The 27,957-nt window shown below is 44.3% G+C and overlaps 2 protein-coding genes across 13 annotated transcripts in view; both read left to right on the top strand.

Moving 5' to 3' along the window:
• The first annotated feature begins 569 nt into the window (after positions 1-569).
• On the top strand, positions 570-22,310 carry pld1a (phospholipase D1a). Its single transcript, XM_019872565.1, has 26 exons — positions 570-723; positions 7,935-8,141; positions 8,947-9,116; positions 9,449-9,591; positions 10,471-10,582; positions 10,911-10,976; positions 11,170-11,228; positions 11,610-11,702; positions 12,272-12,424; positions 12,566-12,715; positions 13,087-13,170; positions 13,515-13,596; positions 14,284-14,394; positions 14,489-14,674; positions 14,777-14,990; positions 15,079-15,207; positions 15,463-15,581; positions 16,473-16,586; positions 17,262-17,372; positions 17,567-17,655; positions 17,979-18,092; positions 18,180-18,229; positions 18,398-18,532; positions 18,692-18,845; positions 19,067-19,184; positions 19,929-22,310. Exons 2-26 carry the CDS (start codon positions 7,970-7,972, stop codon positions 20,151-20,153), a joined length of 3,153 nt encoding a protein of 1,050 aa, XP_019728124.1. The 5' UTR covers positions 570-723; positions 7,935-7,969; the 3' UTR covers positions 20,154-22,310.
• An 899-nt stretch (positions 22,311-23,209) lies between these two features.
• Positions 23,210-27,957, top strand: part of tnika (TRAF2 and NCK interacting kinase a) — a 54,381-nt gene continuing 49,633 nt past the window's right edge. For 7 of the 12 annotated variants that reach the window (XM_019872331.1, XM_019872333.1, XM_019872334.1 and 4 more), the window contains exon 1: positions 23,210-23,598. In XM_019872331.1, the coding sequence (XP_019727890.1) occupies positions 23,542-23,598 (57 nt within the window). In that variant the 5' untranslated portion in view covers positions 23,210-23,541. The remainder of the gene's footprint in view (positions 23,599-27,957) is intronic. The other 5 variants (XM_019872341.1, XM_019872340.1, XM_019872339.1 and 2 more) reach the window with 1 other exon arrangement.

Below are 27,957 nucleotides of genomic sequence, written 5' to 3' on the forward strand. Positions count from 1 at the left end.
CATATTGAGGGTTGTTTCTAATATTTTGTCCCTCTCGTACAAGCAGTTGTGATGTTTTATGAGGAGAAAGTATTTTTTGGGGAATACTCAAGTGATCCCCGCATAATTATTAATAATAAAATACAGTGGTTAAATTAATATTCCTTCTCTGGGGATAAAAGTTTGTCTTTATTATTATTATTATTATTATTAATATTTGATAAATAGGTCAGACAAATAACGAATAAGCATAGGCTCATCAATAAGTTCCATGTAGGAATACGTAGTAGATGATATTATTGGTGACTGAATGTACGTTAGTTGACACGGCAAAATCTGACTTAAAATAACCACAAGAAACCGAAATGCAGACTTTGTGGACAAAACAGACAAGAATTGAAGATGACGTAATAAAAGCAAGGCCAGTCTTCTCGTTTCCCTTTGACTCCTCCCAATTCCTCGGCATTTGACTCCCCGTGGTGAAGCACTACTCTTTGATTGGGGGAGACTCGAACGAGCCCGCCTTCGGAGCTCTGATTGGCTTGGAGTTTCTCGTCCCGCCCATTTTGCGAAATCTCACCGAGTTGACTCTTTACTGTTTGTCACACACTTACTTTTACTGACACCCGCAAGTGTCGGACCACTGTTGCTCTCGTTGCCTTCTATTTTCTTTTCCGTGACTTTTCTCGACAAGTGGACGGAACAAAAGCAAACATGTGGACTTCACGTCCGCCCAAAGAGCAGGTCGGTGATGTTTCACTCGCTTTCTTGTCCCGGCGGCGGTGTTCTATTTGTGTCTTTTTGGGGGGGGTGTCACGAAGAGCACTTAAAATGGACACCTTACCGCCCAAAATTTATTGTCATCATTGTTGTGAGTTGCTGCTGCTCTATTATATTTTTCGTGGGTAACACTGACAAAGAAGCACGGGAGAGTCGGGTAAGATTCCACAGGTGTTCGCTCCCTCACGCACGCACGCACCCACGCACTGGGGAAGTTAAGTTACTGGAATGTCACGAGAAGGCTGCAATATTGAAGTCACGCATTATTAATTCGCCCTCATGCCTTTATGTTTGCATGCGTGTCATTCCACGTTTGTTCCCCAACAGCATCACCCCAAGCTATTGCATCTTTCCAATTTCCAGATAGGTGATACGGTGGGCTAGTGGTTTTATGACGTCTCGACGACATTTCCGAGGTTCCAGGTTCGAATCTGGGCTTCCTCTCTGGAGTTAGCATTGTTCTTCCCCTGTGCTTGCATGGTTTTTCGTCCTCACACATAACCAAAACATTTATGTAAGTCAGGGTAATGAGAAGTCTTAGTAGGTGTGAATGGTTGTTTGTCTTTATGAGCCCTGAGATTGTGTGGCGACCAGTCCAGGGTGTGGAGCCTCATGGGTACAAGGCAAGGGAAGGGATTTGTATTCTTATGGAACATTTCATACACGAGGCAACTCAATGTGCTTCACACAAGCAAAGACACAACACCTGTTAGCATTTACAAACGCAACAGTTAACGACATTCAGAAGCACAGTCGAGAAAACAAAAATGGCTGACAAAAATTACCAGAGCGTACATCCCGGATTTAAAAGCATTTACACTTGGGGCTGACTTCCCTTCTGTTGACATCTTATTCCATTTGTGTGCAGCATAATAGATAAATGCAGCTTCACCGTGTTTACTTTGAACTCTGGGCTCCATCAACTGACCCAAGTCTGCAGATCTCGTCAGAGGACAAGCGAAATAGAAGATGGACGAACGGATAGCTGTAAATGTGCAACGCTGGCGTTTATGTGGCCTCCATAAAGGCAACATTAATGTTTTCCAGATGTGCTACTGCAAACTGTATGCTGCATGCCGAATAATTCAGGGAGCTTTTTGGACCACAAAAAAAAAAAAAAGAGAGAAAGAGACTGTACGCTATCCAATCGAAGCCTCGAGAAAGAAGTGCGCTGTGACCCCAAAATTATATGTTGGAGGTTTATGTAAAATTGAAAGTTATTCATATGCTTTGCAGCTGTGAGTAGCCGCAGGGTGCACGCGATCATTAACCGCCCTGCAAGTATGAAATCAGATTGTATTGTATTGCCGGAACCTACCTAAATAATCTGACTAAATAAGATGACATTACACAAAAATTGCTCACTTATAGCATGTAGCCTGACAGACATGAAGAGCGAAGGTGTTTATACGTTAAACAACTGAGATCATGTGGTTGTACAAGTCTGCAGCCACTCTTCCAACTGGGTATGTGGCCGTCATCACAATGACTCAATCACATTTAAACTCATCGGAGTCACCTTACTCCTTCCACTATTTAAGCTGTCCCCGATTCACCCAAATAAAGTTCAGCTCGTGTTCTAGTAGGCTTTTCCTGACATTCTGTGTGCTTTCTGGCAGAAGCACCCAAGGTTTTGTGCCAATGCTGACTGCTGTTCGGCAGTCTTATTATTTCCCTTCACCTTGACTGAGGCCCCCTGTTCCAGCTGAAGAGAAACAGCCGCAAAGTGTAACGCTGCCACCACCTTGCCAGACAGTAGCTACGGTTTTCTTTTGGTGATGAGCCACGTTGTGTTGGTGCAAAATATACCTTTTGGAATTGTGCCTAAAAAGTTCAACCTTCCAACACGTGTTTGAAAGATTTCAAGTGTCTTTTTTTGTAAAATGTAGGTTTGAAGTTGGTTGTAAAATAACTTAAGCTTCAGAAGATGGGAGATTGTTGTCACGTGGACAGCTAGTACTTGCCAGAAATTCCTGCAGATACTTTCATGTTGATGGCCTGTTGGTAGCTTCTCTGACCAGTTTTGTCCTTGTCTTTTCACCCTTTTTGGAAGAACCTCCAGCTTGATGATGACTGAGCTTTTTTTCCCCACTCTCTGCGGTGTTCACCGTAACCAGGGAGTGCCCTCAAGTGGTCTGGACACAAGCGCTAGGCTTTGAATCTTGGCTCCGACACGGTCGCGATGACATGAGCGAGGACTACCCGACCAAAAAGACGGTGCGAGCAGTCCCCCCCGCCCGTCTCCTGCACTGGCACAATGGCGCCTTGTGTTCACGGTGCCACGGTGACGAGCATGACTGCTCCCTCGTTGTCGCTGGCGCCTCCTGGAGCGTCCCTGTCACCCCCACCACACCCCACCCGCCACTCTGTTTTCCCGTGGATTAGATAATAGGCAGCTTTAGTGTGGGCAGAGAGAGAGGTGTCACAGACCTCCTCTCTTTCTCCTTCTCTCTTTCTTCCATCTTCTCCACTTGTACCATCTGCGCCATGAGCAGCTTGGCACCGCACGTTCTGCTAATGCTACTCAACTCAACTCGACTGTATTTATACAGTTGTTTAAAACAACCGCCGCTGCATACAAAGTGCTGTACACGGAGCAAAAATAATAATTATAATAAATAAAAGTCAAGTCTCATGCTGAGTCAAAAACCAAAGAATAAAAATGAATCTTAAAGATGAGCAGCGAGGGGGCTTGCCGAATGTTCAACATAAAGGCATTCCAAAGAGAGGGACTAGCAACGGAAAAGCCTCCATCGCCTCTGAGCCTCCGCTTAGTTCCCCGTACCTCTAATAGTGTCTTGTCTGTAGAACGGTGCCTCAGGGCAGAGGAGCTCAAACAGACAAGGTGGGGCCAGGTCATTTAAATATTTGAAAACAAATGACAGGATCTTAAAAAGAACTCTAAAATGTGTTGGGAGCCAGTGAAGGGATGTCAGAGTAGGAGTGATGTGCTCCCTCTTACGAGTACCAGTCAAGAGACGAGCAGCAACTTTTTGGACCAACTGGAGACACTTCATGGAGGATTGGCTGACTCCAAAGTAAAGTGCACTTCAGCAATCCAACCTGGATGTGACAAAGACATGAATGACTGTTTCAAAGTGCTCATGAGAAAGGAGAGGCTTTGCTTCAGCCAGCTGCCTAAGATGAAAGAAGCTAGATTGAACAACGGCGCCAATTTGCCGGTCCAGCTTAAAATCACTGTTCAGGCCACTGGGACCAAACAATGTCACTTCTGTCTTTTCATTGAAATTTAAGAAATGAATGCCACCCAGGTCTTGATTTCCTCCATTTAAAATCACTGTTCAGTTTAAGGCCCAAGTTCGAGACCGTTGGCTTAAGATCAGGAGCCGGGGGCCCAAGTCCCCTGGATGGAATGTACAATAGCCACTGGGACCAAACACTGTCACTTCTGTCTTTTCATTGAAATTCAAGAAATGAATGCCACCCAGGTCTTGATTTCCTCCAGACAGGATAAAAGTGGCCTCAATGAGAAAGCGTTTTTTTTTTGTTTTTTGTTTTTTTTTTTTTCCTCTTAATGTGTAGATCTGTCAGTCATCCGCATAGAAGTGGAAGGAAATATCATGTTGGACCCCAATGGGAGATGATACAGAACAGCAGAGGCCCCAGAATTGAGCCATGTGGAACACCACACTACATTGATGAGTCTGCGTTGTATCTGTGGATCAATGTGTGATTGTCAACGCATCAAACCATGCGTTCCTCCTCAAAGGATGCTCTTGAAATAACCTCAGCTGTGAAACACACAGGTACGCTAGTCATTTTCGTGGGCAAGTTTCCGCAAAGCACATGCGCTCAACAACTTTGGCGGACAATGGAAACGTATTTTAGGGGTAAGACTTCATTCTATTTGCTCAGAAGTGGAAAGGCTGGCGCCGCCAGGATGTCCCGAAGCAGTGGGGCAGAATCGCATTGTGCAACTCGGTTGATATATAAACATTCTCTGCACAGTTTTTGGAAGAGAACAGTCCCGCTGAGCTCCCACTCTCAACACTGGCCAGCTAGATACTGTAGACCGAGACGCACATGCATGCTTTCTAAAAAGCTATCACTCCACCTCACCCAGATAGTGAGAAATTACGGATATGTCTGTGTAAAAATAAATAAATGAAATAGATTGGGTAAACTCAAAATATCAAGTCAACAAACGTCGATAAAATTTGAAGCTGGGGATTTTTGCTGTTGGGAAAATTCGCTTTACCGCCTATCACAACAAAGTAATTTGCCAAAAAGGCAGAAATTTCCACATTGCCAAATGACATTTAGATGAATAAAAATGACCTTAAATTTAAAACTGGCACAATTTCAGGCTGTCATGTTCGGGGGATTTTGAGTCCAGAGAACAAAGCATGACAGCCAATTAGAAGCCAGAAAAAAAGTCATTTAGGAAAATAAACATAATAGAGGCAGAAATGTACACAGATTTCCCCAAATGGCAGAATTTTCACATATTCGTTATAAATAATAATTATGGTCTCAGAATGACATCATAGTGTTTCTGCCAGCATATGTGTCCAAAATGTTTGAAAGGCTCGACCGTGCGTGGTGAGAGAAAAGCTTTATTCTCGGAGTCCAGCCATCCTCCACACGTCTTCTTCACCCACACAATGTGCTTTTCTTCTCCTCTGCCGGCTGACGATTTCCACCGCGCGTGCACTTCAACTAAGTGACATTTAAGAAGTGTTGTTAATATTCATACGTCAAGCAGCTTGCTGGCTCTTTAAACATCACCATGACAATGGGAGTGGAAGCAGGAAGTCACGGAAGGGAGCGATAACTCATATTTCTCTCTCCCGCGATCTACCTCCAGGTTACGCGGGCGCACTTTTTGTGTGCTTGCGTGTGTGTGTGTGTGTGTGTGTGTGTGTGTGTGTGTGTGTGTGTGTGTGTGTGTGTGTCTATTGGGCAACAGTGTGTACATGCACACCCTGAGACCTTTTGCGGCATTGCAGCACCCCCTGGAGTTAACCTCTGGGCGGGTTCGGCTGACGGGAGGTCACGGTTATTCTTAGACAGCGAGAGATAACGCAGCAACGTCGTCAATAGCTAAGAGTACTTTTCGCCTCGGGCTCGTTTTAGTCAGTCAATGTTAAAGAAAGGCTCAGGGGAATTCACCCCTGCAAATAGCGGCCTCCTGGTTAATCCATGCAAAAGTTCTGCGCTTCCTCGTATTTCGAGTTATTCGGTTACACCCGTGTTACTCTTTAATCTTATCTGGCTTCATTGTTCCTCTGCACAAAAAAAACAATGAGGAATAGTCAGAGCCTCGATTGTCCGGTATTATCATTCGTAATAGATTGTGTCACTCCAAGTGATTCTTTCGGAGCTGACGTGATGGCGCTTTTCACAAAAATTTCATAAAAAGATGGAAACAAAACAAGTGAGAACCGCTGCTGCAGCTACTCCTACGATAACTTCTGCTAGCAATGACTGCCAACATTTACGAACAACAATTCCAAATAAATGCGAACAAGAATTACCAACACCTGCTACAACCGTGGCTAAAATAACTGCGATCAGCTTTGAACAACCGTTAACTGCTACTGAAACAACCATATCTACAGTAACTGCTAACAACTACTGCAACTAGCACTAGCAATTACCACCAACAACAACCACCAATGGATTACCGCGACTGCTAACAATTCCCGATAGCAACTGCTCACGAAAATAACTACTAACTTACTCCCTGCCAACAATGACTTCTACAATAACTGGTAGCAACTAACAGCTATTGGTTGGGATAATCCGATATAGTCTAGCTAGCGATCAACACTTTTTGGGTGGACAAAGATGCGCTATCCCGGCGTGCGCGTGACAGACACCACTTGTACCAAAATGAGCAAATTGAAAACAAATTGACAGAGGACAACCCATTGCGCATCATCTAAAAATAGACACGGAAAACAACATTTTTCACAAGCCAGAGCTAATTAAAGTGCAACACAGACCTGCGCGACGTGATACACGAAAATGCCCTCGGAAACAATTGAGTTGTCGCATATCTAGCTACTGCTAACAAACGCTACAACAGCTACCAGTGTCCAATTACAGCCAATTACAACTTTTCACAACAATTGCAAATAATGACAAACAACTGCTAGCGCCAACTACTAACCATTGCTAACCGATCCAACAGCTACTCTGTAAACAACTGCTATGGCTTATGGCCAAATGTATCGTTACCTGTCGTCCATAAACATGTTCAATGAGCAAATGTTCGTCTAGCCTGAGTGGCTGAATGAAAGCGCTTTACCAAACTTCTGTCGACTGCTGGCAACTCTTCAGACGGGTGGGCGTCAACATGCCTGAACGTGTACCAAAGTCGGGAATGTTTATTGTCAAGCTCTTATTCGTTGCTATTTTCTCTTGTGTTACATTCTCCAGCATTTTTAGCATTTGTTTTTCAATGATCCAGAAAGAATATGAATATGTGGCCACTTTTCAGGTCATTCGCGACACATCACTCACTCACACTTGTGTTCCAACATGCAAATTGTTGCTCTGTTTATGGAAATGAGTGTGTCTAATTTTAAATGTCCAGAAACTTCACACCGCGCCTCTCCCCGTTCCTTAACATTGGTAATGACTTCACCCTCTTTTGTCTCGTTTGTGAGACTGACACTGAATATCCTCCCACGTTTCTGCTACATTCCCATGAATCTCATGTTTTAAAATGGCGAATGTGTGTGTGTGTGTACATTAAAAAAAATATATATATATATATATTTATATATATTTTTTTTTTTGATGGTATGTCGATGGTGTTCAGAATAACATTGAAACAACAAACTTGGTGTTGTCCTCACACTTTGCACTGTGTCGATACTGTAAATCGATACTCATACTGTATTAGACAACGCACATGTGGCTGTACTGGGCGTGACAGTGGGAGCCTGATGGCTTGTTGGTGACTCTGTGCTCACTCAATGTGCACGCTCATGGCGCACTTGACTCGGCAATGATGTCTACCCTCTGACTCATTTGGGTGCAGCCCCAAAAGAAAAGTCACACAGAACACGCCACATGACAGTGCCTTAAAACCCGCGGACTCCTCTTCAAATTGTTGTTGCTGTTGTTTGGCCTTGACGGAGGTCTGCCTTCGACTTTGTACATTTTGTCTCACGATCATGTCCGTTCTCTCGTGCTCTTCTCAGGGCCGCCCTGCTTCAGGCGCTAACGACTGCTGAGCATGCTGGCCAAGGCTCCGCCTACAACCAGCAGACTTGATCTGGTGAATGCTGAAAGTTTGGACGGCGCGGCAACTGACGGAATCAAAATGGCCGACCTTGTGGAGAGCTTGGATGCCCGAGAGCTGGACATTGATGAAGGGGAGGACGTGGACTACGAGGGAAACTGCCTAGGTACACAATGGGTAGGAATATTACTAGGGATCCACCGATATGACTTTTTTTCTACCTCCAACATATATATATATACACACACACGTACATAACAGACATTACATTACTGACATTTTAACACCCAACTGCATGTTTTTCGATCATCCTCTCATTTTGCGTCAAAGTAGCCCGAAACACAAAGAATTTCACTGATGTGGTATCTGAGTCTGAACACTTTCAAAGTAGTACATAGAGTAGATGATATACAAAGAAGAAATAAGAGATAAAGAAGAATGCAATAGCTGGAAGTAGTGACGGGACAATGAAGCTTCAGATTTGCTTCGTGAACCAGTTGTAATTTTTTCGACTCCTCTAGATGGCACTGTTAGTTTAAATAAAGGGGTTTAGGAAATGGCAAGTCGCTGTGCTTTGTGCAAAATTTGCAGTTGGCTAACAGAGTGTTGTTGTCCCCGTTTATCTTTATTAATAAGTAGCTCCAAACAGCAAATACGACTCCTCTGGAAGCTATCCAGAAATTATATGTCAGGCTGGTAAAGTAGTAGCGGTGTTCTAGTATCTGAATATTTTTTTGAGTCGGCCCAAGTATGAAAACTGGAAGAAGAAAAAAATCAATTGGACAAAGCCCATTGTTCTACACGGTGATCTTGTGTGTTCCAAGATTCTAATAAAACAAAATTTAACTGGACCGGCACAGTAGCTTGGAGAGGAACTAAATCTTGGAAGGAAAGCCAGCGTAGCATCCCACTCGTTAGCCTCCTACAGGCACGACTCTCACCCCTGCCGCTGCCCTCTGTGTTCTCCTCAGGGGACTGCCGCATCCCGTTCTCGGCCGTGTATGCTACGGTGGGCTTCAAAGAGGCCAGCGCCAAGGTCTTCCTTCCCACGGTGCCCATCACCGCCCGCATCCTGGAGGTGGAGCGCTTCACCACGGCGCAGGATCGCTTCAACCTGTCGCAGCACAGGAGCGTCAATAAGGTCCATATACACGCCACTAATACCGGCTCTTTGATTTGTTCAGAAATCCCCCCCACAATATATTTTTTTCTTCCCCTTTGCAGAGAAAAGACTGATTAAAGTTTCCTGCCCAGTTTAAAAAAATGTTACAAGATTTAGTTTTTTTGTAACATGCTAAATAAAACAGTTTCCCAGTTTCACCTTCAAAGGCCATTCAAGGGATATTTTATTCCTAATGTACTGCGAATTTTTTTCGTGCCTCATTCATTTCATTCTCATTAAATCCCGCAAAAGCGCCCCCCTCCATCCCAAAAAAAACGTCTCATCAGTTCCTGTCAATTGTCTGCATGTAGTCTCTGCCCGCCGTGTTCAAGATTGAGATGAAGCACGGCGAGTTCACGTGGGTGGTGAAGAGGAAGGAGAAGCACTTTATGGAGCTGCACCGAGAGCTGAGGACCTACAAGACCTTTATGAGGATACCACTGCCGTCGCGCAGGTGAGGTACACGCCCACCTCATCTGCATATCGGAAGCATAAACGCGAAACTACTCGAGGTATGAAGTTATTTTATTTAGCTATTATTTGTAAGACGTAGCCAAACAAGGGCTATTTTTTAATATATTTTACAGAATTTATTTTATTCATCATATCTCATAAAAATATGATGTATATGCAGAGCCATAATTCATACAAACAAATCTGTTGTCATACTTCTGCAATAAACTTTAATCAAAATCTAAATATTTCCATGAAATTAAATAAAATGTTTCCATTTTAAATGCTACACGTGGAAAGACTGTTTGTTTCTATTTCGGTACATTTTGTCTGATTGCAGAACTGCACTTTAAAATGATCATGTTTATATGTATAGAATAATTAAGTTACAGAATATGACACAAATTTATTCTGAGTCTTCTCATGTCCTGTTCCATTTGAAGAGCATGCTAATGCTAACCCGTGAGTTATAGACTTGCGATAACAAACTGGGAAAACTCGCTTTCCCAATTGCCACTTTTCTACTTCCTCCAGTTCCTTTTTCAGATTGTGTCAGTGTGACATTGTTATATAGCCAAAATGTGCGGACCTACCATGATTCTTTTCCACAACTCTCTCTCTCTCCCGCGAGCTCAAAAAACAACATTAAGCTTTTAATAACACGTGTCATGTCTTGTTGACTTGACTTTATTGCGTCTGCGTCACAACAGTTTGACCAAACATTTCTGTGGCCTTCAAGACTGACTCGCCTCGCTGTCAGTTTTTTCTCGCGAACCACATTAGCCTGCGCAAGCACCTGCGGGGCTGTGCCGTGCACCGCGACAATGCTTTGAATGAGCAAATATAATGGATTCCCGCCGGGCTTCTCCTCGTCTTGCAGTCACACAGTGAAGAGGAGGACGGTGAGGAAGAGCGAGGTGAGAGAGATGCCCTCGCTGCCCAGGGGCGGAGGCGACGAGCTGGTGCGGGACGAGCAGGTGTCCAGCCGGCGGGTACGTCGTCAACACGCAGTACAATTAAATGCCCGATGGGTTCATGGTAATAACACACTCTTGCAATGTATTTGTTTCGCAGTGTTTGTATGCTCACAGGTCAGAATATTAGGTACACCTGCATGGTCCAATGCGGGGGTGAGCAAAGCATAGTCGTTCCGTTATCTAATCCGGCCCACTGAGCATTTACATTGTAAAGATTTTTGTCATGTGTTTTGCCAAAAAGCTGTAAATAAAATTGTATTTATTAATTTTGGATGTTCCCCAACTGATTTATCGGTCGCAAATCACAAAATAAGACAGAGTATGCACGTGTGTCTTTCTCCAGAGACAATTGGAAGACTATTTGAACAAGCTGCTGAAGATGGGATTGTACCGCAAATATCACCACACTGTGAGTATGCCGTCATGTCAAGCAAGTGGCGACGGGCTGCCGTCACTCACGTTAGTAATGTTCACACCGCTTTTATAATTGGACGAGTGTATTTCGCACTTTGTTGTGAGCCACGTCTCGGTGTTGAAGAGCTAAACGGGATTGAAGTTGCCTTACAGTGTGACGCTTGTCGTGTGTTGTCGTCTTTTCCCAGATGGAGTTCATTGACGTCAGCCAGCTGTCTTTCATTCACGACCTGGGCCCCAAAGGACTGTGAGCACTTGGTTTTTCTTCAATCAGATCATTGTTAGATTTTTTTTTTTTCCTCTTAATGTAAAAATGTAAATTTGATTAAATTTTTTTAGATGTATTTTTATTCTTGTCAAGTTTCTCGTTTGAGTCACCCATTTCATTTTGAATCTTTGTATTTGATTTCCTTAAATTTTACTTGGCACTTTTTCCACATTGTTTTAAATGTGTTCATTTAGATTATGATATTTGCCCCATCAATTTGATGTTCATATTTTTATTTTTAGCCATCCATTTTGATTTTGGTGCGTGTGCGTGTGCGTGTGTGTGTGTGTGTGTGTGTGTGTGTGTGTATGTGTGTGTGTGTGCGTGTGCGTGTGCGTGTGCGTGTGTGTGTGTGCGCAGGGAAGGGATGATATACAAGCGCTCCGGAGGTCATCGCATCCCCGGCATGAACTGCTGTGGTCACACACAAGCCTGCTACCGCTGGTCCAAACGGTTTGTGCGCTTATTTATTTATTAATTGATATTTTTGGCCTCTCATTCTCTTTTGTCCTTGAACCAGTTTCGTAGCGCGTTCGTTCGTGGGATTATTGACCAAAAAAAAAATCAGCTGCAGATCCATTCGCTGTCAACATACATTGCTCCTCTCTCTGTGGTTTGGCTTGCGACTGAACCTTCCTGCTTCTTCTTGCTTTACACTAACGGCCTGTTATGGTGTCTCACACAATGCTTTTGTGTGTGTGTTTTTTTTTTTTTTTTTGTGTTCTCCAGCCTCCTCTTTATCACAGCCAAATGATTATATGAGCATTTTTACAATGTATTGCGAGAATACACACACACACACACACACACACACACACACACACGCGCGCGCATGCACAAACAATCCCACACATTTGGAAGGCTCCCTCGAGCCACCTACAGCTCCGTGATTTGCTTACCACAGTCCTCCTCTCCCAAAAAGAAAACAAAAACAAAACAACAACAAGCGACATAAAGAATCATAAGTTTGCGCTAATCCACACGTGATGATGAAGACTGTGCGTGTTTGTCTTTGGTTTTAGGTGGCTGGTGGTAAAGGACTCCTTCCTGCTGTACATGAAGCCCGACTCGGGAGCCATCTCCTTTGTGCTGCTGGTGGACAAAGAGTTCAGCATCAAAATGGACTCCAAAGACACTGAGACCAAGCACGGGGTCAGGATTGACAGTCTTTCCAGGTGTGTGTGTGTGTGTGTGTGTGTGTGTGTGTGTGTGTGTGTGTGTGTGTGTGTGTGTGTGTGTGCGTGTGTACGTGCGTGCGCGCAGACGGGCGAGCTTGTTTTTTGTTCCACTCTTCATGTGACACCACGTGCGCGCAGGACGCTGGTGTTCAAATGCAGCAGCTACAGACACGCCCGCTGGTGGGGTCAGAGCATCGAGAGCTTTGTCAGGAATCATGGCAAGGCCTTCCTGCGCCAGCATCGCTTCGGTTCCTTTGCGCAGGAGCAGGAAAACGTTCCTGCCAAATGGTCAGTGCAGCCATTTTGGTTTTTGGGAATATATTTGGGACAGTGCAGTTTAAAACGAGTCAGGCCCCTCTGCAAGAATGATTCCCTGGTATAGGAACTTACTCGCCCATCCCAAATGGTAATAATAATTTTTTTTCAGAATAATTCGAATAAACGAATAATAATAATAATAATAATAAAAGTTTATTTGCTTTGCATAGCATCTTTCTCACCAAAGTTACACATTGCCTCATGAGAAAAACAGACTACATAAATAGTCAAGCCAAGTCATCAAGGAAAAAAAAAAAAAAACGGGCTCCTCGCCCTCTAAAACAGCTGCGTGCATTGTGCTTTATGGACATCTTGACGACTGAGTAACTCCACACGTGCAGGTACGTGAACGGAAAGACTTACATGGAGGACGTCGCCGACGCCTTGGAGGAGGCCAGAGAGGAAATCTTCATTACCGACTGGTGGTGAGTGTTGTGGGCGGTTGGTTGCTAAGCTAAAAAAAAAAAAAAAAAAAAAAGGGAATGGAACCAACACAGCAGCTTGCAGGGACGCTAATATTGGCGCGGGTTCACTTAGAATCCAAATCAACTTGCCAATCTCAAGCTCGGCTGATGTCCTCATGCGCAACTCACCGGGCTTATGGACTTAACCGTTTGCTATGTTGTAACATGAGCCAGCGGATTGAGCTCCGGATGCCAACGTGAGCCTTAGATGGTGTCAAGCCACGACATTAGGAACATGATATGGTTAACAAACATTCACGAGGCATGTGAAGTATAATAAACGGTGTGTGTGTGTATCGGTGCAGGCTGAGTCCCGAGATTTTCCTGAAGAGACCTGTGGTGGAGGGAAACCGCTGGAGGCTGGACTGCATCCTCAAGCGGAAGGCTGTAAGTGAAGGCGCAATCGCAATGAGACACGCTTTCACGGCCACTTGTTGCTAAGCGGACTTCACTTGGGCACGTCATAATCGTGCAAAAATCGGATTGTAGTTTGTCGAGGACAAAGGTTGTATTTTCTCAAGAATTAAAAAAATATATTTTTGAAATGTTCAAATATATATTTATGTGCGTTATGAGGACGTTGCATATTGATGAGGTCTGACTTGTGACAAGAATCATATTTTCATGGGGCAAACCATTAATTTTCTTTAATTCAAATCATCGTGTATATGTTCATCTATCATTCTTTTAAATAAAATATGTATTTTAAATATTTATTTTCTTATGTGAACCTCTGCATTTTGAGGAGAATAATGTCATCGTGCTAATATCGAATAAATCAGTTTTTTTTGCTTAAGAAAATATCATACTTTCAACCGTTCTTCTTATTGAATTATTAATTAGTATCAATATGGGGAAAGAAATAATTAATTTGCGATCATGATAATTATCAGATGGTAATCTGATGTTGATGTGCCAAAATACAGATTTCATTTTTTTTCTCGGGTATAACTTGACGAGATCCTGGCCAGAACCTCCGATCCCTTTACTTCCTTTTCCAATGCAAAGTGATTCTCCCATTATGATCTTCATGTGTGTGTGTGCGTGCGTGTGTGTGTGTATGCGTGATGGTAGCAACAAGGCGTGCGCATCTTTGTGATGCTGTACAAAGAGGTGGAGTTGGCATTGGGCATCAATTCAGGCTACAGCAAGAGAACCCTCATGCACCTGCACCCCAACATCAAGGTAAGTTCCCACGTGTACCAAATGTTAACGACGGTGAGCGTGTCACATCAGCGGCTTCCTCTGCGTGTGTGTGTGTGTGTGTGTGTGTGTTCAGGTGATGCGCCATCCCGACCACGTGTCCTCCTCCGTCTACCTGTGGGCGCATCACGAGAAGATCGTCGTCGTCGACCAATCGGTGGCCTTCGTGGGCGGGATCGACCTGGCGTACGGTCGCTGGGACGACAGCGAGCACCGGCTGACCGACGTCGGCAGCGTGACGCGCTCCGTGGCGCTCGAACAGGTCGGACACGTCATGCGCCAGACCGTCGTAAAGTCCAATTTGACACATTTTGACACATTCTGTGCAAATTTAGGGACTCATTTGGTCGTCTCCGTTCCTCAGGTCGCTTCCGCCGACGCTCAATCCGGTACGGTGGCCCCGCCCGTCGACGGCACGTCGCAGAGCAACGGAAGGGGGGCGACCAACGGAGACCCCGTGGACCTGCCCAAGCTGAAGGGCGTCGGCCGCAGCCGGCGCGCGCGCTTCAGCTTGTATCGACACTTGCACAAGCACACCCTGCAGCACGCAGACAGCGTCAGCAGCGCCGACAGCTCGGGTGCGAAGCAAAACGTTCAATCGAGCGCCGCTCGTTTCTCAAATTGTCCCTCGCTTTTTGCCTGAGTGTCGAAGTTTGCCGTTGACAGGGAGCGGCTCGGTGCGAAGCTTCAAGACGGGTGTGGGAGAGTTGCAGGGAAACACTCGCTTCTGGCATGGAAAAGACTACTGCAACTTTGTCTACCGGGACTGGATCCAGCTGGAAAAACCTTTTGACGGTGCGGAGCAGTTCTTCAATATGAACCAATAACGACTGAAAAGAAAAAAACACAGCGAGAAAAAACAAAATCTTCAGATTTTAAATGGACAGATTTGTTCCTTGGCACAATCGGCAACGTTTAATCCCGTTTTTCGCCTCTTCTGAATTTTTGAGATGAAGTCCATATGACACAATTACTTTTCCCAAACGGTGATATTTTTACGAGACAAAAGCTGCCGTCTAATCCCGTCGGCCCTCTCGGCGATCTGCGCAGACTTCATCGACCGGTACACCACTCCCAGAATGCCGTGGCATGACATCGCCTCGGCGGTGCACGGCAGAGCCGCTCGTGACGTGGCGCGCCACTTCATTCAGCGTTGGAACTTCACCAAGGCAAGTACAGCACTCACGTACTGGAGAAGAATAACGACATTGAAATAATCACGATAAGGGATGATTGCTTTTATTTTTGAAGTGTGTTGTCAAACTTAACATCAAACAAAGAGAACTGTAAATTGTGTGTTTCAGCATAAAAATACACCCAATAACCGCCCCCTAGCTTAAGTGCTAACACACAACGCAAAACACCATAGATGGACTCGCAAATGGCATTGGTGTTATTTCGATAATGGGCATTTCAACACAGGCAGTGGAGCAACACATGTAGACAGGCAATATAACAGTACATATTTTCTTTGTCGTCTGCGAAAAATATGACTGCGGCTTACTGCAGAGTTCTGACCGTCTTGTTGGGTCAAATCTGTATTGTTCCGTATTATACTTCCCCCTGGTGGTCAAGGCTCATACATCAGATGAAATACTCCTGATGCACAAACTGCTTCATCTTTACATTCGATTGAATTATCTCATGACACCATCGAATTGTTGGTTGAGAAAACGTTTCTTGGCCACATCTCCTTAAAACACGCTTATTTTACTTTTCGGGTCTTTGTGACGTTCCCGTCGTCAGTTCGCTTTGTCACCAACGTGCGTGTTCACATAGAAACGATTCTTCAATCATTCGATTGATTCTTTTTCTGTTTTACTTATTGTGCTGGAACGTTTCCTCTCAAGATAATCATTAGCGGGAGGTTACATGGCACCATTCTGTAGCTCACCACACACACACACACACGCTGGTCAATAAACAATCCCTTGTTTCATTTCAAGGAAATGTCTTGACTCCGAGTGTGGAAAAAGCACTTTTACTTTGCCACTCATGCTTTCCGCTGCACCGTGAGGTCGCACATTCTCACCCCCTGCCCCTCTTTTCTCTTCCTCTAGATCATGAAGCCAAAGTACCGCTCTCTGTCTTATCCATTCCTGCTGCCAAAGTCTCACTCCAGCGCCACTGAGCTACGCTACCAAGTGCCCGACTGTGTGCATGCCAAAGTGCAGGTAAGACAACCCTGTGAACGGCGCGCTTCCAACTCTCCCAATCGACCGTTTTGCCGTTACGGAGCACAATAAGCCTGAAGGAAGGCTTGGAAACCCCCACCCCCCAAAACAAAACAATAATACAAAGTATGACCTCCTGTATTACGAACGTGTCCGTGAGAGCTGCTGGAAGGACACAAAAGGGAGTCCGTGGGCCAAAAACAACATTATGTAACTACAAAAAAAAAAAGAAGCAAACAACCTTGTTTTTTCATCTTTGGTGCCAGTTATGAAGTGAAATTGGACACATTGAGCCATATTTCGGTCCCGTAGCTGTTAATTAGGGAAGTGCGAGTACCCAATTGAAATAGTTTCTCTGCCGCTATTATTCGTAGGCCAAATAAATGGTCATTTTGGAGACTTTCTGATTCTCCCAAGTTGTCCAAATTTGGCATATCTCTTGAAAATGGTGAAAATTAAAGTTTTTTGATATTCAACACCAGAAGCCATACCTGAAAAGACGCAGCAAATCGGCCATTTTGTTTTGGGGCAGCCATTTTAGGGTCTTGGTTTTTCATTGAGTACGCGGCAGATCCAGAAAGGATTTTTTTAATTGTGTTCCTAAATGTCCAGTGAGTGTATATTGATTGAAGAAGATCAAATGTTTGTTTTGATGTTTTTTTTCTCCTCCGTAAGGTTTTGCGGTCAGCGGCTGATTGGTCGGCTGGCATCAAATACCACGAGGAGTCCATCCACAACGCATACATCCAAGTCATCGCCAAGAGCAAACACTACATCTACATTGAGGTAAAAAGAAAAACTGGGATGTCCGGGTGTTTTTTTTTTTGAGTAGAAATGTTTGTTAATTGCGATCTTGCGTACCTTATTCGAACACCCCCGTCGTCAAATACTAAAGCCGCAACGCCTCCGCTGAGCTTGTGCAAACTATGTAGCGTTAGCGATCGTACACAAATAACCCAGGCACCATCTTGTCCTCCCAGAACCAGTTCTTCATCAGCTGCTCTGACAACCGGACGGTGTACAACAAGATCGGAGACGCCATCATCGAGAGGATCCTCAGAGCGCACAAGTACCTGAATCGGCCGCTATAGTTTTGCGTCGAGGACCCTCGTCCGTGTTCGCCTCAAAATGTCGTCACCGAGATTAGAATGCTCCGTTTTGGCAGAACCATCCGTTGATTATTGTGGTGTCGAATTTTCCCACGTGACATCCTTTTCCGCCGTTATTACCTCTACCGAGCACACACACACACACAAAAAAAGCACAAAGCGGTTTTGTTTCCATTGCTGTTTGTTGCTCAGCGAGTGACGTGAGGAAACTGCGCAATATTTCGAAATCGCTTTCGCACCCGGAGCTCATTTGCGGTACCGGATGTGCATATGTGCTTGGCAGGGAGGGCAAGAAGTATCGCGTCTACGTGGTGACCCCTCTGCTTCCCGGCTTCGAGGGGGACATCACCACAGGCGGGGGCAACGCCATCCAGGCCGTCATGCACTTCAATTACAGGTGAAGCGCAAAAGACCACGATCCTTTCAAATTGCGCAACGCGTGACAACTGACTGTTGTGTTTTTGTTTTTTTTTCTTCTTTGAAGAACCATGATTCGAGGGGACTACTCCATCATCTCTCAGCTTCGGAAGGAGAGTAAGTTCCGCGATCACGTGTTCCTTCAAAGCCAACCGCGAGAAAGAGAGTGATTGAAATCTGTCATGGCTGATAAAAGTCACTTAACAAAGTTGATCGAGTGGCGTGAACTCCTTATCCGTTTGCTAATTTACCTGAAAGACGGCATTTTCTTCTCTCCGCCCGCAGTGGACGACCATTGGATGAACTACATCTCCTTCGCCGGCCTTCGGACGCACGCCGAGCTGGAAGGCCGCCTGGTGACGGAGCTCATCTACGTGCACAGCAAGATGCTCATCGCTGACGACAATACCGTCATCATTGGTGCGTCGCCACTATTTGAGGCGCACTGACGCCTTCTGAGTGTGTCGAGAAAAGAAAAATTGCAGTTGCATAAGAACAAGCCCTCAAGCTTTGCACTCCGATGCCACCTGCTGGCTAGAAAGCACAAGGACATGATTCTTTTCGACACGGGTCTTCCAGGCTCGGCCAACATCAACGACCGGAGCATGCTGGGTAAGCGCGACAGTGAGGTGGCGGTCATCGTGGAGGACACGGAAACGGTGGCCTCGGTGATGGACGGACACGAGTTCGAGGCTGGCCCGTATGCGCTCGGGCTGCGTCTGGAGTGCTTCAGGTGAGAGATTCATCTCCTCCTTTCATCCGTCCGATTTAGACATCGCTTATCTTTTGGAGGAGCTCACTGTCATCGAATCAAATTCACTACAGCGTGGCAAAAAAACGCCATAGAGAAATCCAATCACTCTTGTGGTGTTAATCCTGTCAATACTCAATGAGCTGAAACTAGCCAAGAGGTCTTTTCAATTTTCTTTTTTTTTTTTTTCTCTCTCTCTCCAGGACGATCCTCGGCGGTCACAGCGACGCAGCCATCGATCTCTCTGACCCGATCAGCGACCGCTTCTACAAGGAGGTGTGGATGACCACGGCCGGTCGCAACGCCACCATTTATGAGAAGGTACGAGAGATCACAACAACATGGAATGGAAGCAAAAAAAATGCACTCTCTTTTATAGTTTTCCTCAACAAGTTAATTTTATAGGGGTTCTCATCTTATGACTTAGTTTTGTTCTTACGGTGGCGACATAACCCAAATTTAGTTCAAAACATGCCATGGGTTTGCAATAATTTCGAATGCTCTAGCAAATCATAAATGCACTCAATGTTTGTGTGGGAAAAAAACTTCTATGCCATAAGTGGGCCCGACCGATTAATCGACTGGCCAATTTAATCTGCCGATATTAGCTTGTTTAAAATCGGCAAAAAAAAAAAAAAATCTGCTAATTTTTGCCAATTTTTTTTTTTTAACCATCGAAATAGACCGATAAGGACATTCAAAAATACCTTCCTAAAAAAAGTTGACCGATTTTTCCATTTTTAAGTTACAAAAATAATATAAGATAAAGTATTTCAAAACAGTCTTGTGCCCATAATTCATATCTTTATTGTCGTAAGCATGACCAAAAAATAAATGTTGTTCTTTATTTACTCGTTTAAATTCACCGACTGATTAATCAGTCTCAGAATTTTACTCTGCATTTACTCTGCAAAATATCAGAATTGCCACGGGCCCTAATAAATATCAAACAATCCAGTGAAAAACAGCAAGACTTGACTTGACAAGTACACTGCGAACTGAGTATGCCTTGTCTTGCCACGTGACCACGGATTCTGACGCCGCCGTGCACATGTACCTCCACAGGTGTTCCGTTGCCTTCCCTCCTCGCTGGTACGCAACATGTCCGAGCTGGAGCAGTACCAGTCCAAGCCCGGCCTGGCCCAGACCGACCTGGCCCGCGCTCAGGAGGAGCTGCGCAAGATCCGCGGCTTCCTGGTGCAGTTTCCTCTGGACTTCCTGTCAGAGCAGAACCTCATGCCCTCGGTCGGGACGAAGGAAGCCATGGTGCCCACCGAGATATGGACGTAGGACTTTTCAAAGCCGGATACTGGGACGCTATCTCGCAGTTGCAGCGAGCGTGATGGGATGCCACTTCCTGACAAGCTTATGTTCCAACAAAGGGACCAGGCGCTTGGTTTTAATACAACCCATATTCGGTAGAGACGGCAACGCATGCATGCGTGTGTTTGTACGCGCATCAGCTGCGTTAGGTTGCCGAGATGCTGCTTGACACCAGGGGTGGGAACCATGAGGCTGACATCATCCAGCGTCGCCCATCTTTCTAGTGTATGTGGTTATTAAAATTTGGTCGCAAAATCTAGAGGACTAGTTTGCTTTTGAAGGAGCCCTGGAAATGGCTAAAGCCACCCTAAAATGGCCACTTCAAGACAAGATGCTTGACCTACTGTGTCTTTTCTGACATGGGTTCTTCCGACTTTTTTGTGGGTCTGCTCATGAGAGACATGACTAGCAAGTTCATGTTGCTATGTCAAATTGGCGTCGGCGGCTAAAGTTTTAAAAACATTCTAAAGGCTGCAATTAAGTCAAAATGGCCTCTTTGAACCAAAATGGTTGCCTTCATTGTCTATTTACGCGTGGGTTCTTCAGACTTTTTCGTGGGTCTACTCACAATAGACATGCCTACAAAGTTTCATGTTGCTTAGTCAAACTGGCGTCGGTAGCTGAATTTTTAAAAACATTCTAAAGGCTGCAATCAAGTCAATATGGCCACTTTGTGCCAAAATGGCAGACGCGGCGTGTTTATTTTTGCATGGGTTTTTGAGACTTTTTTGTGAGTCTACTCATGATAGACATGTCGACCAAGTGTCATCTTACTAAGTCAAACTGGCTTCAGGGGCTGGATTTTTATAAACATTCTAAAGGGTGCAATCAAGTGAATATGGTCACTTTGAGCCAAAATGGCAGACTTCAGTGTCTGGGCAATGTTTTTTTTTTTTTTTGCGGGTCTGCCCTTGAGAGACATGCCTAAAACTAACAACACTAAGGGAAATTGAATTGGCGAAAATAAAATGTCTGCTTCAAGGTTCAAACCAAAATGTTTAGGGATGGGTCCTTGAATCTTTTTTGTGGGTCATGATAAACATGCCTAACAAATGTCACATTTCTAAGGTGGCTTAATTGTGTTTGAATAACTTTCAGAAATGGCTTAAAATAACCCCAAAATGGTGGTTTTAATGCAAAATGGCAAATTTTCTTCTGATTTCAGGTATGGGTTCTTGAGACATTTTTGTGAGTGTACTCATGGTAGACATGCCGACCTAATGTTGCTAAGTGAAACGGGCGCGGCTGGGGGCTGAATTTTTCCCAAAACTTTTAATGGAACGCTGCAGTGTAAAGCCTGAAACATTTGGACACATTACTGTTATTTGCACCACTCTAACATCAAGGCTTTATGTCGTGACCCTCTTTTATGGCGTCACTGTTTGACACGTCATCGTGCTGAAATGGAGGTGAATGGGAAAGAAGTAGTCAGAAAAGACAATCTTTCCTCGTGTCATTTTATGTTTTGCCCGGCAGGTGGTGCTGGTTTCTTACAAGTAGTTGTCTTTTTTTTTTTTTTTGTCAAAACAAACTCCCATTTTTTTTCTTATTCTGCCTAAGAAAATGCTCCCTTTTAATTTTTTAATTGACATCTTTTATTGCTATTAATGTATTGTGGAAGGTAATTTCGCATTGAAACGTAACATTTCATACCTGAATGATTGCCCCCTTAGCCCTCCTTGCAATGTGAATGTTTAAGAACCACTCTTGGTATTTCCCAATGTTAGCAGGTTGAATATCAAATGTTTAAATTTGTACGGTATATGCGTGAGAAAACAATAACGTCTGCTTTGATGGTGCTAGAAAGATGAGTTCATTATTCGTCCTGGTAGTAATAACTTACACTAATCATTTCTTGAGTGGGACCATGGGCTTTTAAACGTTCCAACCTTCAATTTTTACCAGTACTGTATTCCCATATGAGAGTAACAATCCTTATTTAGGTCAGTTGTGCCTGGTATTATCTAGTTTCTATCTTGTGAAAACCACAACGCTGTCTAACTTCAATCTACCTGCCGCTTTTCATGGTTTTGTACAGTCCTGTGTCTAATATGCTCACTTCACTGGATTTCCTGTACTTTAAATGGCAAACCAATAAAAATGATCACTTGGTCACACCAAAGATCCTTTGTGTGTGTGTCATTGGAGATTGTCCCAGAAATAATGATTTATAATTCAAATGTATTAAAAATAGTCATTTTTAAACGTGAAGACAATTTGAAATTCACAGTTGCAGAAATGTACCCCCCCCAAAAAATACAAGAAAAACACACACTTGGAAGAAGATAATTACATAAGCTGATTACATACATAATTTTAAAAAGGAACATTGTAAATACAACATAAATATTGTCATAAAAATGGTACAATATTGTAAATATGTTTACTATGCCTATAACTGAAATTCAACTTATGTGTTGTATTATTTTGTCATTTTATGTAAACTGTTCTTTTGATGGCGGTGCGGGCACCCGCAGCGCCTCCTCTTGTCTGGTTGAGAGGAAAGAAATTTCATCTGTGCTGTATGTTGCACATACTGCGCATTTCACAATAAAATTGCACTTGACTTGACTTAACAAAGAAAAAAAATTATACAATTAAAATGTAATTTTAATATTTCAATTGGAAATATTGAAATGTACAATAATGAAATAAATACTTCTAAACAAATCCCCAAAAACTCTAAAGAGGCCATTAGTAAAATGTAACCATTTAAAAAAATACAAAACAGTAATTTAAAATAATTTAACACATAAAAGAAAATATTTTTAATTTTTAAACTATTTTTTATGATTCCTAAAACTAATAGAACATTCATACCACAGTGTTTTGACCTACAACTGTTCTTCACACTTGCCGTTATGATGATGATGATTAATTTTTATTATTATTATTACGACGACGCCATGATTGTTTTTATGACTTGGGCAAGTCACATGACATGTTCAAAGTGCGGGACTCCCTGCCGCGCAGGTCTGCCTGGCTCCACCCCCTTCCCCACCTCCCCCTACTAGCCCCACCCTTTCCGCCCTAAGTCCGCTGGCTGTCTGTCACTTCACACGGAGCGGCGGCGGCGGCTCCCAGTCCGACGCTCACGCCTACCCGCGAGGCAGTACAGCCCGCTACGCTTTCGCCTCCACCACGCCGACATGGACCGGGAAGCGGTCGCCGACGACCTGCCCTCGCTTTAGCCGGAGGTGACTCACACGCGCCGGGAGCAGAGACATTCAACGCCAGGACCACCAAACAGCATTACCTTGGACGTTAAGACCTTTTTTTGATCTTTTTTTTTCGGGGGGCTGGGGGGGAGGATTTCATTTATTGTTTTTGTTAGTGTGAGTTCAGTCCCCCCGTCATGGCGAGCGACTCCCCCGCTCGCAGTCTGGATGAAATCGACCTGTCTGCTTTGAGGGTGAGCCAACCTACATTCTGCTTACTACTTGTGTGCACCTGACACTGGAACAAGCAAGTGCAATAAGCCATACAAGTGTATGTGTGTGTGTTTCTGCTGACTTGGATCTTTGGTACCCCCCCCACACACACACACACACATGCGAGCTCACACACAAAATAATAAACGACCCACACTGCAATTTAGGGAAGTAGTACTGTGTGGTATCACAAAGCGTCGACTCAAACACTGTGTATATCTCATTTCATGCTTCACTTCGATGCATTGCGCTGGCCGTCCCGGTGAACACGCCTTGGCCACCGGAGGGCGGTAAAACAAAGCAACGCAGACACAAGCGAAGAATGGTTTCATAACTCGTGTGACTCAGTAGGCTGCGATAAAATTAGTTGTGTTTCGCAGAGGATAAAGAATACATGCCTCTGTGATTTTTTTTTTTTTTTTTTGTCTTCATTTCTTGCGCCATCGTTTGGTTGGGTTCAGATATTCCTTGCATGGAAGGTTATTTAAAACACAATGTCTACTTCTCTTTGTTTTAAAATGTAGTGGAATAACTGGCGAGAGGAGCCGTCACGTTACATACATGTTGGTACATATGAGCGAGCATGCTGTAGACTTTTTAAACTGTGAATGATTTCAATTCTCTTTATTTCTGTTGTGCAAGCTGGTGGTTAGCATTACTAACTAGCAAGAGGAGCGATTGCATTAATCATATGGCACCTAACTTATGCACAAATGTGTGACCAAGTGTCCAGGATATATATATATTTTTTTACTTGCTGTATTATTATTTTTTTATCATCGTTGTGGTAGTTGCATCAGCCATCAGATTAATGATATGAAACATGACATCAGCTTGTGGCTTTTGCCTGGAATCAAAGGACGTTACAGATTTTTTGTTGTTAACATAGTTGTATGGAAAACATCACAAGTAGGTGAATCAGTGGGGGTTCACTGATACAAGACTGATATTAAAGTTCAACATTAGCTCTCATGGTAGCTTCCACGGTTAATTTGCCGTTGGCTGTAATGTTGGGTGTGTAAGCTTAGCGTTAGCATATCGTGCTACTGAAGTTGGTCGGACTATCGCGTGGCTCCTTAGGATGCTACGGTGACTTTTATTTGAGGTGTTAGTGTATTTTGTACTGAAAAATACTCGAGTCGGTGAATCGGTGGGGGTTGAGTGGAACGCTTAGAGTAAAAATGCAAATGCGCTGACAAGCAGCTGTACATAAATAAGCCACCCGAGCTAAGGACAGAAGCTCGGACGTTTGGCTCAGACACATATGCTCGCTTTTTAAACCCAACTAACAACAACAACAACCCCCCCCCCCCTCCACTCATCCACACACTGTCAGATGAGTGTACAGTCATCCACTGACTAGACAGGAAGTAGGTCAGCTGGGTCTGACGAGGGGGCGGTGGGGGGGGGGGTTGGTTGTTATGGGAGGGGGCTGTGTGGTTTTTGTTTCTGTCTGCGCTCAAAGATGCAAAGAAACCGAGTGGGAGGAACACGTGTATTTTGGTGTTTGCTGCCACAGTTTTTTTTTTTTTCATTTTCACTTGATGTTTTGATAGTTGAACATTTTCAGGCAGCACGCAATGTTAGTGGTTTGCACACTTGCCTCACAATTGTAAGGTTCTGGGTTTGAATCTCAGTCCTGGCTTTCCTGTGTGTGTGTTTGCAGAATGATATGGATTATCAAAGGGCAGAATGATATGGATTATTTTCAGGCTGATTCTGATATTTGGCAGAATAAAATTGACCTTATCGGTTACTTGTCCGATTAATTAAAAAAAATGAATAATGACTGAAATACTTATTTTTTTTGGGTCACTTAATGCTTTACAATAGTGAAGATATAGGCACAGCATTTAAATGTTTTACAATACTTTGTTCTGAAGTATTTACTTAACTTGACAACAATGACAAAATTCGGCCCAAATTTGGTAAATTTCTTTTGCGTGTATCTTGGCAGGGAGGCGCAGAACTTTTAAACACAATCAGCAAAAGTTGGCAAGACAAAAAAAAAAAAATTCAAATGATATGCCTTGCGATTGACCGGTAACCAGTCCAAGGTTTTTGTTTGGTGATATGCCCAGGCGCCACATACACACAGTTTAGGCTTTTAACCGCTCCTTCCACAAGTGCCAATTAATTAGAAGTCCAACTTGTGGATGTCTATCATCGACCTCGGGCTCCACCCATTTCGTGAGGCTCACAGCGAGTCTCGGTCATTTTTCTTTTTTTTTTTCTCTCCTCATGCGTTCCAGGCGTTTAATAGAAGCGCGTCTCGCTGCAACAGATGGCCCAGCAGTGGGCGGCGTCTGCGTGCCCGGCACACTTCACACGCTCCCGAGAGGTGATGAGATGTGACCGGCAACTCAAGTAGTCCAAGGCAAAACGATCCACAGTAAAGAATACTTTTGGGGATTACCTTTAGGGCTGAAAAACTTTGACAGATAATCTAATCTGCCACCCCCAAACCCTCAACTATTGCGATGAAATGATGCAAGGGCTGTCACAATTGAATCTTTAAAAAAAATTGAATATTCCATTGATTAATAGAATAATCGGCTGGATTTTTCACAAACGGTAAAAATCCAAGTGGATTTCCCACCCACTAAAGCTGACTGATTTAATTCGTTGCTTGACTGCAGTATCCACTTTCCGCCAGTAGAGGGTGAGCGAAATGGTCATGAGTAAATGGATACAGTACAATGCCGCTCGGTGTATGTAGACCAGAAAGCCGAAACGCAGCGCCGGTAAAGCTTCAAGACCAAATGTATTTTGTGTCGAAACTGTTTTTGTGAAAACCGATTTTATTTTATTTGTCTGTGTACTTTTTTTAACTGTGGATTACTTCCAGTCGTTCCTAATGCGCAGGTTGGCGGTGATCATGACAAACCGGTGCGAGTGCATCGCTCACACGTAAAGGTTGACAATGTGACCAGAGACTAAAGTAGTCCAAGACAAACACTCGTCAAGACCCCCAAGCCCCCCGCCCCCATCTCAATGCCTGCTGCCCAGCGAGGCCGCATTCCTCGGCCCCTCGCGCCGCAGACGCCATGGTAACGGGGCCACGGCAGTGCCCGGGGGGCTTACACAAGGCTTATTCATGAATAGTCGATATACTGTATGGAAGTCTGTCCCCTCGTCCTCCCTCCTCTTCACTCAGCTGTCCCTTCTCCACTTGACCCATTTCGAACCCCGCCTCCCGCCGCTCGGTGACGAACCACCGGATTCGGGATCAGTTACGTGGCCTACAAGTTGAAACGAGAAGCCTAAATCGCCAGTGGGGACAATGCTTGCGCTAATTTCCCCTAATTTGCATTGATCCATTTCCTAGCGCTGATTCCGTTCAGGGTCAGGGGTGAGCTGGCGTCAATCACAAGGGCACAGATAAGCCCCCCTCCGCGCTGGCCTTCAAAGCCGGCTTTTTCTCGCCGACCAGGATGTAAAGTTTCACCGTGGTTGAATATTTCTCGTAGTCTGTTTACCGTATTTTCCATACTAAAAGGTGCGCTGGATTATGAGGCGCACCTTCAATAAATGGCCTATTTTGAAATTATTTTTCATACATTGGGCGCACCGCGTTATAAGACGCAATCTACAATGCATCCACTAGATGGAGCTACGCTCAAGGAAGAGCCAACAGAACGATCAGATGTCAGTAAAACGTATTTAATAAAGACACAGTTCACTTAAGCAACAGCAAGTTATAACATTGACTCGTTAATGTTGAACTCTCTTGCCTCTGCTCTATTTCCGTGTTCAACTGCCTCACCGATCGCCTTCAGTTTGAACTCTGCGTTGTCAGCATGTCTCGAGCAAGGAGCCATTTTGGGGGTCAAAATATTACCGTCATGACCGTACACAAGGCGCATCGGATTTTAAGGCGCGCTGTGAGCTTTTAAGAAAATGAAAGGCTTTTTGGTGCGCCTTTTAGTGCGGAAAATACGGTATTTATATTGCGAACCGTGGCAGTTATCAAGAGTATTGGGCGAGGTGCCGTTGCATCGGAGTCATTATACGCACCCCCCCTTTTCACAATGTGCCAGACGTATCCACGCGTCGACAATTTTTTTTTTTCTTGACTCTGAATTATTTCCAGTCATTGTAATCATATCATGTTTCCAAAATCCAAATCAGCCCGCACGGATGGACAGCCTGGAAGGAAAATCTGCGAATCAGGCCCGACTCGGCAGGCAAACTCTTCTGTCATGCCCCGTTTTCTTGTAAATGTGTGATTAAGACTTGACTCCCGCGTGATGAATAATGCAGCGGCGAGGTGTGGGCGGGATGTGCTGGGAATTTAGACTCGTGCCTCATCACTTTTGTGTTCTAAGTGCAGACGCGAC

This window comes from Hippocampus comes, unplaced genomic scaffold, assembly GCF_001891065.2.
Source record: "Hippocampus comes isolate QL1 unplaced genomic scaffold, H_comes_QL1_v1.1 scaffold92, whole genome shotgun sequence".
NCBI classification, from domain to species: domain Eukaryota; kingdom Metazoa; phylum Chordata; class Actinopteri; order Syngnathiformes; family Syngnathidae; genus Hippocampus; species Hippocampus comes.

Excerpts from the sequence above, each read along its gene's own strand:
- pld1a (XM_019872565.1), top strand. The coding sequence starts at position 7,970 with ATGCTGGCCAAGGCTCCGCCTACAACCAGCAGACTTGATCTGGTGAAT. Across the intron at positions 14,395-14,488 it reads ACCTGCACCCCAACATCAAG|GTGATGCGCCATCCCGACCA; the intron begins GTAAGTTCCCAC and ends GTGTGTGTTCAG. Across the intron at positions 15,582-16,472 it reads AGCGTTGGAACTTCACCAAG|ATCATGAAGCCAAAGTACCG; the intron begins GCAAGTACAGCA and ends CTCTTCCTCTAG.